Source organism: Bubalus kerabau, chromosome 2 (genome assembly GCF_029407905.1).
Source record: "Bubalus kerabau isolate K-KA32 ecotype Philippines breed swamp buffalo chromosome 2, PCC_UOA_SB_1v2, whole genome shotgun sequence".
In the NCBI taxonomy this organism is placed as follows: Eukaryota; Metazoa; Chordata; class Mammalia; order Artiodactyla; family Bovidae; genus Bubalus; species Bubalus kerabau.
The window spans coordinates 87,827,607-87,844,483 of NC_073625.1; the positions used below are offsets into that span (position 1 = coordinate 87,827,607).

General features: G+C 36.7%; 1 protein-coding gene across 1 annotated transcript in view; it reads left to right on the forward strand.

Moving 5' to 3' along the window:
* EPHA6 (EPH receptor A6) overlaps positions 1–16,877 on the forward strand; it is a 1,024,550-nt gene that overhangs the window by 431,072 nt on the left and 576,601 nt on the right. Inside the window, exon 4 of the mRNA XM_055567870.1 lies at positions 13,776–13,931. Coding sequence (XP_055423845.1) covers positions 13,776–13,931 — 156 coding nt within the window. The remainder of the gene's footprint in view (positions 1–13,775; positions 13,932–16,877) is intronic.

Sequence of the window (16,877 nt, forward strand, 5' to 3'; positions counted from 1 at the left end):
TACTCGTACTAGATAGGAGATGCTGTTCCAGTGTGCTTCAATTCAGTATTTACAGAACATTTCAGTGAAATGTAAACCAAGGTTTTGTAAGTTATTTTAAAATATTAATAGAAAGGAAGTAAATAAAGTACTATTTAGTACACCATTAGTTGTTATTCAACATACAAACATGGGAATAGAACCAGGGATCAAGATCGAAGAGTAGGAAGACCCTGAGCTCACCTCCCCCGGCAAACATCAAAACTAGAACTATATATAGAGCAAATATTACCAAACGGGTCATTTTGTCCGGTGCACAGCAAGCCAAAACATTGGGACAGCAGAGTTTACCCCAAAGAGAGAGTTTTTTCACAAGGCAGCCAAGTGAGGAAATATAAGAACTGGTCTCAAATCCACGTCCTGAAAGCCAGAGGCTCAGGGTTCTTATGGGATAAAGAATAAAGAAGCTAGGAGGTCTGAGGCATGAGGCGTGTGGGGAAAGGTGATTGAAAAAAAATGTGATAATTGCTGTTCTGTGCAGCCATAAGGAAGCCACAGGCCTCTGCATATTCAAAAGAATACTCGTGCATGCCCAGTTGAAAAGTTAGTGGTCTTAACTAGCTCAGCCAAACTAGACACTGCTGCTGCTACTGCTAAGTCACTTCAATCGTGTCTGGCTCTGTGCAACCCCATAGAGGGCAGCACACCAGGCTCCTCCATCCAGGGTATTTTCCAGGCAAGAGTACAGGAGTAGGGTGACATTGCCTTCTCCAAAACTAGACACAGAGGACTCCAAGTTCTGGAAAACAGCTTAGGCAAACATCTTATCATTTATGCTCCATGTCACGTGGAGGATTTGCATGTCTTTTGTAGCAGGAATTACAACGACCTTGATTACTAAAGGTGGGTTACAGGTGAAATGAGTGTAACTAAAGATTACTGATGGTTTTACTCACTGAGAATAACCTGAAGATTATCAACAGCTTTACAACCAAGGCTGTACAGGGGGAAAAAAAAAACACGGAGTCTAGTAGAAGGGATAGAAGTCATCTAGTGGAGGCCTGCACCCTGCATGGATGACTCAGAAGAGGAAGGGGCATCACAGGGCCATGGATTCATCCTTCCTAGGGGACAAGAGTTTTGAGCCACATATGAGGAGCCCTAGCAACAGGTGAATGGATAAATAAGATGTGGTATTTTATATATACATATATATATATATATATATATATATATATACACACATATATGGAAGTATTACTCAGCCATTAAGAAGAATGAAATTTACCTGTTTGTAAAAACATGGATGAACACTGAAAGTATTAAGTTAGTGAAAGAAGCCTGAGATTGAAAGATAAATATTGAATGTTTTCACTTATAGGTACAATCTAAAAAAATAAATGAAAGAATATAACAAAACAGAAACAGACTTACAGAGAACAAGTGGTTACCAGTTGAGGGAGGAAAGGGAAGACAGGAAGAGTAAGGGAAGAAAATTAAGAAGTACTAAGTACTGGTATAAAATTAAATGCAATGATGTAATACAGTCAGTACAGTGAATATGGCCAATACTTAACTTTATATGAATTATAAAAATATTAAATAACCATTGTACACCTGAAACTAATATAAGTGAACTATACTTAAAACAATTTACAAACATCATTACAATTTTAAATATGAAGTAAAATTCAAAATATCATTATGAATTTCAGGTACTGAAATTTAACTATAAAAAGGAGGGCTACATATGGTGAAAATACATTGGAAATTTCCATTCACAATTCAGCCAATGATGTAATGTAATCATCTCAAGTTTGTATGGAAAATAGGAAGTGATACTGTCTGAATTCTGACTTAAGGTGTTATAAATTCAACAAAAAAGTTTAGAAATTTTAAGTCATATTATAGTATTTTATCTTTATAATTTTTAAGAAAAGCAGATAAACCTTTTGGAAGATCTGCTCTGCTAAGTTTTATAATATTCTCACATAATTTCAACTAATAAGTATATTAATTATATATATATAATCCATACAACTTATGTTTGATCCTCTGCTCTGTCTATAGTACTGTCTCAGTGCAATGCCATACATAGAAACCTTATTTTTAAGTAATTTGCAGTATACTGGAAAAGACATGCCTTTTTATATCAAACTAGAAATAGAAAATATCAAAATGCAGAATTCAGGTGATAATTTTAGTGGTAGGTTACAAAGGAAGAGAAAAAACATAAATATTGCTAGGAGTAAAAAGTATGTATATATAGTACGTATTTGTATGTGCATGTTTTTGTATACACATTTATTTTTATATAGCAATGAGCATTGTTCCAAAGTTTAGACTTAAGAATCAAAACCCTGTCTTCAAATCCTGACTTGTTCATCTATCATCTCTGTGACATGGAACAACTATTAAAGACTTTGTCTCTTCATTTGTACAATGAAAATATTAATATTTACATCACAGAATATTTTGTAAGAGTTAAATATACTAATGTTTATAAAATACCAATTTGTAGTGGACAATAAATTGTGATTATTATATCAATATGCTTAGTAATTCTTTAAAAAGAAATTATCTTCTTGTTAGTAAAAAATTTATAGCATATTGTTTAATAATTTTTACATTAGTTTTTTACACTATTCAACTATAAAAATACCAAAAATACATGACAGCAGGACATTCACAATTGTCAGATTGAAGAATGGATTGTAAGTTTGTTGCTAAGCCAGCAGAAAATATGTTGTCAAACTTTACCAATGTGTCAGAGTATATGAGACTTAGAGCAGTGATGAGTGAGTTTGATCAAAATGTTGAAATCACGCATATAGGCCATTTTATGATGAGTCTATTCTTCAATTCTATGTTGAAAGATAAAATGTCTTGCTTACTTTTTCCATAAAATGAAGGGTTATGTGTACATAAAGCATTTTTTATGAAAAAAAAAAAAACATTGTGGAATATATTTTTATTTCTAGTGGTCTGAATAAAGCTATATTTATTTTGCTTCTTACCAAAAAGGAAAGTTCCCAAGAGAACATAAAGCCGTCAATTAAAACTATCTCTGTCAATTAAATCCCACAAAAGTTTATTTTTAGGTACAGCTGTTATTTATAACCCAAAGACCATCACTGATTGTCCTTTAAAAGTTGTGGTTCATGGTTCAATCTTTCACTGCCCTAGATAACAAAGCAGGCATGCTGTTCCAAATAGAACAGGTACATAATGAGAACTAAATATGATGAGAATAAAGAGATAGGAATGGAGCTAGGCTTTAATTTTTGGTTCTTCCACCATATGACCTTCAGCAAGTGTCCCAGGCTCTCAGATCTGCATAAGAAAGTCCCCCAAACTTAGTGACTTTAAACAACAACAAACATTTGTTTTTACTTATAAATTTGAGCAAGATTCAGCTAGGACAGTTCATCTCTGTTTCAGGCTGCATTATCTGGGGCAGCTTTACTGGGTCCTGGAGCATCTACATCCCAGGTAGCCCAGTAACCTGGCTGACAGTGTGGTGATGGCAGATAGCTGGGAGCTCAGCACAGCCATGCACCAAAGGCCTAAGGTCTCTACCTGGGCCTCTTCATGGCTGCTTGACCTTCCCCTTGGCATAGTGGCTAGCTTCTAAAAGTAACCATCCTAAAAGAAACAGACGGAGGCTCTATCATCTTTTATGACTTTGCCTAGAAACTCACTGTAATTACAAATACACCCAGATTAAGAGGAAAAAACATAAGCCTGAGCTCTTTATGGAGAAGGGTCAGTCAGTTCAGTCTCACAGTCATGCCCAACTCTTTCCGACCCCATGGACTGCAGCACGCTAGTCTTTCCTGTCCATCACCAACTCCCAGAGCTTGCTCAAACTCAAGTCCATCAAGTCAGTGATGCCATCCATCCATCTCATCCTCTGCCGTCTCCTCCTCCTGCCTTCAATCTTTCCCAGAATCAGGATTTTTTTCCAATGAGTCAGTTTTTTGCATCAGGTGGCCAAAGTATTGGAGTTTCAGCTTCAGCATCAGTCCTTCCAATAAATATTCAGGACTGATTTCCTTTAGGATGGACTGGTTTGATCTCCTTGAGTCCAAGGGACTCTCAAGAGTCTTCTCCAATGCCACGGTTCAAAAGCATCAATTCTTCGGTGCTCAGCTTTCTTTATAGTCCAACTCTCATATCCATACATGACTACTGGAAAAATCATAGCTTTGACTGGATGGATTTTTGTCGGCAAAGTAATGTCTGCTTTATAATGGGGCAGAGTATCTATCGACATTGTCAGAAGGAAATGTAGAGTGAGAATTATTGTTGGAGACATTTTTGGAACACACAGTCTACCATAGCAAGATGTTATACTTTGCTTAATTTCAGTTTCTTCATCTTCATAATAATATGCTAGGCACCCTTCTGATTACTATGTGTATTAATTCATTAAATACTCACATTAACCTCTCTGCTAGGTGCCCCATTTTATAGGTGAGAAAAAAGATGCATAGAAAAATAAGCTGCCTGAAGTGACAGGGTTAGTAAAATACAGGAGAACTCAAAACCATGTAATCTAATTCCAAAGGTCACACTCTTTATTATTCTTTGTAACTAATTTTTGTATAGAAAATTATATAGAAATGTATAGAATTATAAAAAAATGTATAGAAAGAGTTTTGCACAACATCAGACCTATTCTGAATGCTCAATAATTATAAATGGTTTTGCTGTAGCTATTATTACTTTTGTATCATACAGTGGATCACAGGGTGTTTTCTCTTTGACAGTGGTTTTACTTACTCAGAAAAGTAGATTTACTCTGATTTAAGGAATATGCAAAAAAGGGATATTGACAGAAAAAGTTGAAAACTGATATTATTAGATGTCTAGAAAAAATAGTGAAATAGAAATAAGAATCTATGATAAGAGAATAAAATTTTAAACAGCATCTTATTTCAGAGTACCTGAAAATAAGATGATAGACTCAGTAGGCATACTTATTAAAAGCACTGCTAAATAGCAAGGAAGTAGTATTGTGGCAGGCTTTATTTGGGTTGACTAAAATACACCTAGGAACACCAAATGAAATAAAAATAGTATGAGAAAATTAATGTTAGAACACTTAAAAAGTGCTATGTATTTTTAGGAAAAAATGTGGTTAGCTTTTTATTTTGTACCATTATTATTATTAGATTCTATTCAAACTAGTATAAAAATAAAAATGGTGTATAATCCTAAAAACTGCTAACATAAACCTTTGTTCCCCACACCTTATCTTAACTTTCAGAATAAAAACACTTACCTTACTTTCATACTAGAAATGGCTTTAGAATTGTAATTCTGCATGTCATCAGTCTCAGACTATTGAAGTATTTCTGACATTATTTTCCTTGTAATGCTGTGTTCTTGAACGTTGCTTATCTCTCAAATAAAAACAGTTTATTTTAAAATAAATTATTAATCTGTGAATGATAAAAAATGGTGAGAGGCAAAACTAAGATCTGTGTATCTACTTTATGCTAGTTAAAGGCAACTTATGTGGGTTTGCAGTATATATGCCGGTTTATGTTATAATTTTTGTGTCTCATAGACAAACAAATAAAAGAAGTGTCTTTCTTCTATATTGATGTCATCTCTTTTACCTAACCAAAAGTTTAAAACTTCTAGTCTGAGACCTGGGTAGTAGTCTTTTGGTTCATTTCTCAAAGTCTTTGGTATGTTGAAAAGAATCAGTTCCAAGTATGTGCAGTTTGGGAACAAGCCCAGAGGTTCATAAACAACTATGGGATTGCTTTCCCAGACTCTGGTCTCTCTGTGTTTTTCCTAGTACTTTCTGAATCCCTCAAACTCCTCTTCAAGGTCCTTTGTCTAGAAAGCTAGCTGGGGCTTTCTTTGTTCTACTCTGCTGTGCACTTCTGCAACTGGATCTACATCCAGGACCAAGTGAGAGGAGAACAGAAGGAAAAAAATGCAATGAAGGTTGACTCCACCCTCTCAGAACCACAGCTTCAGTGAAGGAGGAAGAAGGTTTTTCCTTCTTGGGAATTTTGTCTTCTGTGAGCTCCCATTACCGACCACCACCACCAGCCTACAACACAATTACTTGAGGTCTGGGCATGAGAAAACAAGAAGAGAGAGAGAGAAAGAGGGAAGGGATTTCCATATTCCTAATTCTCTCCTGAACATTTCCCACTTCCAGAGACAAGGTGAGCTGGAGCTCTGTGAGCTGTTGGCCACTTCCAGGTGTCCAGTCCATTCAGTTGAGTCTCCAGCCCAAGCACCAGGGAAAACAGGGAGGAGACAAGGGGGAAAGACTGGCAAATTCATAACCAGCTTGATAGTACCACAAATTTTGGGTTTCTCCATTAGACTTGGTTCTACTTACTTTTCCGAGCCCTCACAGTTGCTGGGGTGGGGAAGTGGGGGGGTACTGTGTTCAGATTCAAGAGAAAGTCCACTTTAAACATTTCTTTGGTGGAAGTAAGAAATTAGAATTCATGACAGGACAGTTTATGTATATTATCTTCATGAGGATCTTGAAGAATAATCCACATTTTATTATTAGTAGACTTGTATTTGGTCTTGAAATTTTCCTTCAGTATTTATTAATAGATTATTCTGAAAAACACAAAATATTTGTGCTTATTTAACCTTAAGTTTTAGGGGTTTTCCTTTTGTTATTATTTTTCAATTATCTGATCTTCCCTGCCTTCTCTGCTTACATGACAGCAAATTTTAATTTTTATGACTTCAGAGTAATATCTAGGAAAACAGTAATGAGACTGCCTATCCCAGTTTATTAAATTTCCTGAGTTCTAATGTTTTAGAAATGATGCACATCACATATTTTACTAATAAGTCGTTCAGGTTTATCTAAACTTACAGACTATTGAGCACCTATGAAGGAAAAGCAGTCAATTATATTAATATTAGCTCCTGTCAGACAATACACAATTGAATATTTCATCAGATGGTGAGAAGTGCACAGCATGATATGCCAACCAGGATTTCTCATGGTTCCTTGTCTTAAAGTTCTCTGATAGTAGAGAAAACATTGAACATTGCTAGTAATATATAGCTTGCTATGCTAAGGCGCTTTAGTCGTGTCCGACCCTGTGCGACCCCATAGACGGCAGCCCACCAGGCTCCTCCGTCCCTGGGAATCTCCAGGCAACAACACTGGAGTGGGTTGCCATTTCCTTCAATGCATGAAAGTGAAAAGTGAAAGTGAAGTCACTTAGTCATGTCCGACTCTTCAGGACCCCATGGACTGCAGCCTACCAGGCTCCTCCGTCCATGGGATTTTCCAGGCAAGAGTACTGGAGTGGGGTGCCATTGCCTTCTCCAATATATAGCTTAACAATTCAATTTTTGAAATATAATATGTGTAGGACAGGTCACACATTTCTTGATTTTGTTTTAGCAGACAAACCTGTGTGTGTGTATGCGTGTGTGTGTGTGTGTGTGTGTGTGTGAAATACTATTCAACTGTATTCCTATCAATACCCAGATAATTTAATTTTCTGAAATTTCAGATATCAATAAGCGAAATTATATGGCAAGGTATGTACTTCATTAATATTAGTGTTATTTCAATAACTATACTCATTGTATGAACCTTTAATACATGCTATTCTATAAAAATTTTTTGTACTTTTTAATGTATAGCCAACCTTTTATTGTTATTTTAGGCAACCACTTAAAGTTCTTCAAATCATAAATGTATTTTTTAAATAGGCTGTGTATTAGATTATTTATTATTTTGTAATTATATATTTATATGTTTTACATAGTCTATATTTATATATTTTACACATTATATATTTATATATTTTGCATTTTATAGATCCCTGCTACCAAATTGCATTGATTTTATTTTTTAGCATTCATGATACTTTTATCAGTAAATAAATGGCAGCAGAAAATTTTTAAAAATCATTTCATAAATATCTCATCAATAATTTTGTAATTTGATTATTCTCAATTAAATGTATTTACTTCAATTATAGAATTAGAAATTTAGTGAAGTGTAAATTTTGTAAAATATAGTTGATTGAACATATTTATTTATCTCCATTGCCTCAGCACACTTACCAAAATGAGTAAGAGAATATAGAAGGTTTACACTAACAAGGGCAAAGCAAGGGAGGAGAAAGCACATCACATGAGAATTATCAGCATGTCAACAAAATTGCAGAAAATGAAAATCAAATGGAGGCGTGATAGCTCATTTAGCGATGGAACTTGTATGACTGCCTGTGGGGAGAGAAGCTACTTTCAATTTGTGCTGTTCTGTTGGGTATATGCCAGTGAGTGGCATTGTCAGAAGAAATGTGTATGTTCCTCTGTAGTAGATGGTACCAAATAATCCCCCCAAATGGTAGTGTCACTCTAAACTAAAATATAGAATTACTGTATATCTTCTTTATTCATTCTTCCATTGACAGAGACTGACTTTTTCCATATCTTGGCTATTGCGAATAATGCTGTAGTGCAGGTAACTTTTTCATATCCTCTTTTCATTTCCTTTGAATATATACCCAGAAATAGGATTGCTGGGTCACTTGGTAGGTCTATTTTTAGTTTTCTGAGAAACGGCCATACTGTTTTCCATATTGGCTACACTAACTTGCATTCCCACCAACAGTACACAAGAGTTCCCTTTTCTCTACATCCCTGCCATCAGGTATCTCTTCTCTTCTTGATAACTTCCATTCTAACAGTTGTAAGACTACATGTCATTTTGGTTTTCATTTGCATTTCCCTGATGATTAGTTGTATTGAGCATCTTTTCCTGTACTTGTTGGCCATTTGTATGTCTTCTTTAAAGAAAGGTCTATTCAGTTCCTCTGCCTATTTTTTAACTGCACTTTTTTGGTTTTGTTATTATTGAGTTATGTGAGCTCTTTATATACTTTAGGTATTATCAGTTTATCAGATATATTATTTTCAAATCTTTTGACCCATTCTATCAGTTGCCTGTTCATTATTTTTACCTGTTTCTTTTGCTGTGCTGAAGCTTTTTAGTTTGATGTAGTGCTACTTGCTTTTGTTGCTGGTGCTTTTGCTGTGATATTTTTCTTTTTTTAATCATTGCCAAGACCAATATCAAGATGTTCCTCTATGTTTTCTTCTAAAAGTTTTACAGTTTCAGATCTTATTTTTTAGTCTCTAATCCATTTTGAGTTAATTTTTGTGAGTAGTGTCTCATTCAGTCTGTTCAGTCACTCAGTCGTGTCTGACTCTTTGCGACCCCATGAATCGCAGTACACCAGGCCTCCCTGTCCATCACCAGCTCCCAGAGTTCACCCAAACTCATGTCCATCGACTCTGTGATGCCATCCAGCCATCTCATCCTCTGTCGTCCCCTTCTCCTCCTGCCCCCAATCCCTCCCAGCATCAGGGTCTTTTTCAATGAGTCAGCTCTTCTCATGAGGTGGCCAAAGTATTGGAGTTTCTGCTTCAGCATCAGTCCTTCCAATGAACACCCAGGACTGGTCTCCTTTAGGATGGACTGGTTGGATCTCCTTGCAGTCCAAGGGACTCTCAAGAGTCTTCTCCAACACCACAGTTCAAAAGCATCAATTCTTCAGTGCTCAGCCTTCTTCACAGTCCAACTCTCACATCCATACATGACCATAGGAAAAACCATAGCCTTGACTAGACGGACCTTTGTTGGCAAAGTAATGTCTCTGTTTTTTAATATGTTGTCTAGGTTGGTCATAACTTTCCTTCCAAGGAGTAGTGTCTAGTCAGGTCCAGTTTCACTTTTCTGTCTGTGGTTAACCAGTTTTCCTTACAGCATTTATTGAAAACACTATTCTTTCCTGATTGAGAATTCTTAGCTTCTTTGTCAAATATTAGTTATTTATTTAGGAATTTATTTCTGGGCTGTCTATTCTGTTCCAGTGGTCTAGGTATATATTTTTTATACTGACACTATACTGTTTCAATTTGTATAACTCTATAGTATAGTTAACTTCCCTGGTGGCTCAGACGGTAAAGCGTCTGCCTACAATGTGGGAGCGGAGAAGGCAATAGCAACCCACTCCTATACTCTTGCCTGGAAAATCCCATGGACAGAGGAGCCTGATAGGCTACAGTCCATGGGGTCACTAAGAGTCGGACACGACTGAACGCCTTCACTTTCACTTTCCACTTTCATGCATTGGAGAAGGAAATGGCACCCCACTCCAGTGTTCTTGCCTGGAGAATCCCTGGGACGGGGGAGCCTGGTGGGCTGCCATCTATGGGGTCACACAGGGTCGGACACGACTGAAGCGACTTAGCAGCAGCAGCAGCACAATGTGGGAGACCCGGGTTCAATCCCTGGGTCAGGAAGATCCTCTGGAGAAGGAAATGGCAACCCACTCCAGTACTCTTGCCTGGAAAATCCCATGGATGGAGGAGCCTGGTAGGCTACAGTCCATGGGGTCGCAAAGAGTTGGATATGACTGAGCGACTAAACTTTCTATAGTATAGTTTGAAATCAGGAAACATGGAAGAAACACAAGCTGGAATCAAGATTGCTGGGAGAAATATCAATAACCTCAAATATGCAGATGACACCACCCTTATGGCAGAAAGTGAAGAGGAACTAAAAAGCCTCTTGATGAAAGTGAAAGTGGAGAGTGAAAAAGTTGGCTTAAAGCTCAACATTCAGAAATGAAGACCATGGCATCTGGTCCCACCACTTCATGGGAAATAGATGGGGAAACAGTGGAAATACTGTCACAGTTTATTTTGGGGGGCTCCAAAATCACTACAGATGGTGACTGCAGCCATGAAATTAAAAGACGCTTACTCCTTGGAAGGAAAGTTACGACCAACCTAGATAGCATATTCAAAAGCAGAGGCATTACTTTGCCAACAAAGGTTCGTCTAGTCAAGGCTATGGTTTTTCCTGTGGTCATGTATAGATGTGAGAGTTGGACTGTGAAGAAGGCTGAGTGCCGAAGAATTGATGCTTTTGAACTGTGGTGTTGGAGAAGACTCTTGAGAGTCCTTTGGACTGCAAGGAGATCCAACCAGTCCATTCTGAAGGAGATCAGCCCTGGCATTCGTTTGGAAGGAATGACGCTAAAGCTGAAACTCCAGTACTTTGGCCACCTCATGCGAAGAGTTGACTCATTGGAAAAGACTCTGATGCTGGGAGGGATTGGGGGCAGGAGGAGAAGGGGACGACAGAGGATGAGATGGCTGGATGGCATCACTGACTCGATGGACGTGAGTCTGAGTGAACTCTGGGAGTTGGTGATGGACAGGGAGGCCTGGCATGCTGCGATTCATGGTGTTGCAAAGAGTCGGACATGACTGAGCAACTGATCTGATCTGATCTGATGCCTTTAGCAATGTTATTCTTAGAATTGCTTTGGCTGTTTGGGGTCTTTTGTGGTTCTATGAATTTTAGAATTGTTTTTAATATTTCTGTGAAGAATGCCATTGGAATTTTGATAAGGATTGCATTGAATCTATAGTTGGTTTGGGTAGTATGGACATTTTAGTGAATTATTGCAGTATGGGAATATGGGCTGTCTTTGTATGTGTTTGTGTTGTCTTCAGTTTCTTTATCAAAATATTGTAATATTCATTGTAAGGTCTTTCACTTAATTGGTTAAATTCATGCCATTTTATAGTTTTTCATCTACTGTGAATGCGACATTTATGTTCAGGTCATTAGAAAATTGATTATATATATATATAATTGATTATATACATATATATATATACACACAACAAAAATGACAGGGACTTCCATGACAGTCCAGTGGTTAATACTTTGCCTTCCAATGCAGAGGTTGTAGATCAATCTTAGGTTAGGGAGCTCAGATCCCATATGCCTTGCAACCAAAAATATAAAACAGAAGCAATATTGTAACAAATTCTATAAAGATTTTAAAAATATTCCACATCAAAAAAATCTTTTTAAAAATGACACACATGACATTGATATTGCTAATAAATACTGCTTATAAGTTAATAAAATACAAGCAACCAGTAGAAAATGAACAAAGGATATAAAAGAATTCATAACCAAAGGACCAATAGCAATATGAAAAAATGTGCAGTATTAGTGGGATTTAGGAAGCTTCAATTGAAGTAACAATATTTAATTCCATGTGTTGTCAGAAGGTAAAGGAGTAACTAATATTAATGATAGGATTAGTAGGGGGGAAGATTAGGGTGCTCACTTACATTTGTTTGACCTTTCAAAATATATTTAGAAATGTAACATAGAAATAAGTGTTAAATTATACAAATACCCTGGCTCAGAAGTCCTACTCTTAGGAACGGAAATGTAAGTATCAACATGGGGATGTTTACTGCAGCATAGTTTATAAAGTATTTCTTTCAAGTAGGGGATTGTTGATACAAATACTGCAGATATATTACAATAAACTACAGCCATTGACATGGAGAAATTTTCATGCTATAGTTGATTATTGATAAAAATAATATACAGTTTATTGATATTATCTCAGTATTGAAAAATCAACAGTATGAAATCCTTCTGTTCATACATATGTAAATATACATCTACACAACAGCGTGTTGGCATTTTAGGAAAACAATATTTGAAGAAGAAGAAATAAAAGGTATGAATAAGCAAAATTTCTAAATGACATTTAAAGTGAATATCCATACAAAAAGCATATCTGTTATGTTATATTAGATGCATGTTATATTCAAAAGCATGAATATTTTGAATATAGGAATAGATACCACAGTGAATGTTTAACCTGATCGTATATATCTGAATAACTTCTCCTAAAATAAAACATTAGAAACCACTGAATCAAATAATACTAAACTTTACTTCTGCAGTATTGACATAATGTTGGGAAACATTCCTATTTTTGGTGGTCTGTTTTTCTTTAGAAATGAAATTTACATACTCTATAAATAGAGAAAAAGGAAGTGGTAGAGAAAGAAGGGATGCATAAGAAAATAATTTAAAAGTTCTGAAGACTTAGGTACTGATGCTTTTGAATTGTGGTGTTGGAGAAAACTCTTGAGAGTCCCTTGGACTGCAGGGAGATCCAACCAGTCCATTCTGAAGAAGATGAGCCCTGGGATTTCTTTGGAAGGAATGATGCTAAAGCTGAAACTCCAGTACTTTGGCCACCTCATGTGAAGAGTTGACTCACTGGAAAAGACTCTGATGCTGGGAGGGATTGGGGGCAGGAGGAGAAGGGGACGACAGAGGGTGAGATGGCTGGATGGCATCACTGACTCGATGGACGTGAGTCTGAGTGAACTCCGGGAGTTGGTGATGGACAGTGAGGCCTGCCGTGCTGCAATTCCTGGGGTCACAGAGAGTCGGACACGACTGAGCGACTGAACTGAACTGAACTGATCCCATTTTTAACAGAAATACAAACAAAACCTAAAACTACTGACTAAAAAATAAATAGAATGCTCATTCCACTTACAAAGTAGCCGCATATTAGACATCAGTGAATTAATTCTTATTCATTGACTCATTTAAGTTTTCAGGCATCTATAATAACTATATATTCAAAATATGCTAAGAATTGTGCATATAAGAAGACTAAAGCCCATGTCTAGCTTGTGGCAGTTACAAAAAGTTGAGGTGATAATATGATCAGTTAGTTGTAATGTAATATGATTCCCCATTGTATAACTTAATTATGAATAGCTATTTCATTCGTTAATATTAGCATGTATTGACTTTTCTGTGTATGTGTGAACTAAATTCCAAAGTGTATAATTTAAAATGTGTTGTACATGTGCAAATAAAATAATTCTAGCAATAATAAAAAAAATAATTGTTTTTCCTGTGTTCACAGCTTGCAGACCAGGATTCTATAAAGCGTTTGCTGGCAACACAAAATGTTCGAAGTGTCCTCCACACAGTTTAACCTACGTGGAAGCGACTTCTGTCTGTCAGTGTGAAAAGGGTTACTTTCGAGCTGAAAAAGACCCACCTTCCATGGCATGTACCAGTAAGTCTGTCCATTTTGCATTTGAAAATCCTATTTTCAATCCTTTTGGTCTCTTTATTCTAAATTTTAGAAAAAGAAGTGGATATACAAAATTCTGTGTGATCAATGTTGCTTGTCTTTGATATCAGTCAAGGAAAAGTTTCTCTTTCTTAGTATAATTATTTGTCAGCTGCTTACAGCGAATGTATGTTTTCTCAAAAATCACATTGATTCCTGACATGCAATCACCAGCCCTGGTTTGGAGACCTGGCAAATTTTTCTTAGGCATAATTTGTCCTTAGGAAATCAATGCAGCTAAAGGTTTCTTTGAGGATTTATAAGCAAAAGTTGTGTTATTTGCTTTAACTCTTGAACATTTAAAGGCGCATCACTTTAGGGCCATCAAGTTTGCTGTGTCAGGGGAGCTTCAGTATGGAACTTTGAAAGTCACTGTGCTAATGTTATACAGGAAAGTTCAAGTTTTACTTGACATTTGTCTCTAAAGGAAGATATTTTTGAGTTTATCCACATTTCACCTCTCACTTTCTCTCCCATTGTTGATTTGAAACCAATAGACTATTAAATCTAAATGTGAAGGTCATTTTAATGCATGCTCCAAGAATTTTAAATTAGTAATATTCTCCGATTATTAAAGTATCATAAATTATCTGTACACTTTAAAAATAAAAATGAATATATTGATATTAATGCATTGCTAAGCTATGCAAAAGTAAAATGTCACCTCTTAGTTATAAAAGTCTTATTAAATACATAAATAAAATATAGTGAAATTTCACCCTTCTTGATGAATTGGTGCCACAATGTTGATTATCTTATGTAATTTCACAGGGGCTGAAATGGATTAAAAATACGTAATGCCACATATTCCTCAGAGACAATGGATATGTTACATTTCTTTTAAATGATGCAGTTTGTAGATTTGTGTGCATTACTACAATCTTATAAAATATAAAATACTTTTATAGAATACACTTAAAAATACAACACATTTATTAGTAGATATAATTTTTGCTTTCTGACCATAAATACTGAGTGACTACTTTCTTCAGAAAAATACAGCATGAGAAATTATTAGCTAGATTTTTTTTTCTAGGAACATATTCTAAGCTTATAAGTAGGAAAAGAGAAATTCTCAATATCATTTCTTACCTAATTGTGGAAATAGTTTTAAATAGGAAAATATTTCTACTACTGGTAAATATTTATATGTATGTATGTATGTACATATATGTAGGTGGTGGAGTTTCAAATGGTTACAGTTCTGCCACGGAAGTATCCCTAAAAACCTACACCAGAAACTAAGTAGACACCTAGGTGAGTGATAGAAGGGAATCTGCTCTTTTTATTTTCTTGAAAAAAGAAAGTGTTAGTTGCTCATTTGTGTCCAACTCTGAGACCCTATGGAGTGTAGTCTGACAGGTTCCTCTGTCCATGGGACTTGCCAAGCAAGAATACAATCCCTTCTCCAAGGGATCTTCCAGACCCAGAGATCAAATCCATGTCTCCTGCATTGCAGGCAGATTCTTTACTATCTGAGCCATTAGGAATTAGAAGGCCATGAATAGACAGATCGACAAAGTGAAGGAATACATTGTTTCCCACCAGTATAACCCTTAGTGAGGGGGTAGAGTAGGGAGTTGGGGAGGATTAATTCTATGGAGTGAGACTATTAAGGAAATAAATATGGGATACAATAAAATCTACAAACCTCAGTCATTGTTGAATCTAATATGTATACTTACTAGCTTAACATTGTTAAGCTTCTTGAATTTTTCTCTCTTTAAAAACTTTTTTTTAAATATTTGATGTTGTAAATTATGTTTACAATTATGTTAAACTGCGATAGCTATACTAAATGGAAGCATACTTTTGGTCATCACTGGGCAGAGCTTTGACAGGGAACAGCATGCTGTACTGACATAGGGATTAAAACAGAAACTCAAACAAAGGTGAAAAGTTCTGTCAGCTCTCCCGAATTCGAGCCACTGGAAACTCCCCTCTCAAGGCTTCTCTCTGCTACTTTATTGAATACGTCTTTATCTTAATTTTAGCCAAAACTTACAATGGTGTACTAGTAAATTCACCATCTTTTAGAGTCAAAGTATCTGAGTGTGAATCTTGGCTTTGGTACTGTAAGAAATATAAACTTGAAGTGGTCCATTTTCAAGACAAAGTAACTAGTTCTGAAGTAGCTAAACTTGCTGCTGCTGCTGCTAAGTCGCTTCAGTCGTGTCCGACTCTGTGCGACCACATAGATGGCAGCCCACCAGGCTCCCCCATCCCTGGGATTCTCCAGGCAAGAACACTGGAGTGGGTTGCCATTTCCTTCTCCAATGCATGAAAGTGATAAGTCAAACTGAAGTCGTTCAGTCATGTCCGACTCTTAGCGACCTCATGGACTGCAGCCTACCAGGCTCCTCCGCCCATGGGATTTTCCAGGCAAGAGTACTGGAGTAGGGTGCCATTGCTAAACTTGGGAACATGACAAAGTTGAGGCCTGGACTCTTTAGATTAAGTTAGGGTTGGGGAGAGAGATCAGACTGGATCCTAAAGAGATAGGACTCCACCATTGTCTGTGCCCTGACTCTCAGTTCAGTTCCATTCATTCGCTCAGTCATGTCTGACTCTTTGAGACCCCATGAATTGCAGCACGCCAGGCCTCCCTGTCCATCATCAACTCCCGGAGTACACTCAAAGTCACATCCTTCGAGTCGGTGATGCCATCCAGCCATCTCATTCTCTGTCCTCCTGCCCCCAATCTCTCCCAGCATCAGAGTCTTTTCCAATGAGTCAACCCTTCGCATGAGGTGGCCAAAGTACTGGAGTTTCAGCTTTAGCACCCAAGACTGATCTACTTTAGAATGGACTGGTTGGATCTCCTTGCAGTCCAAGAGACTCTCAAGAGTCTTCTCCAACACCACAGTTCAAAAGCATCAATTCTTTGGC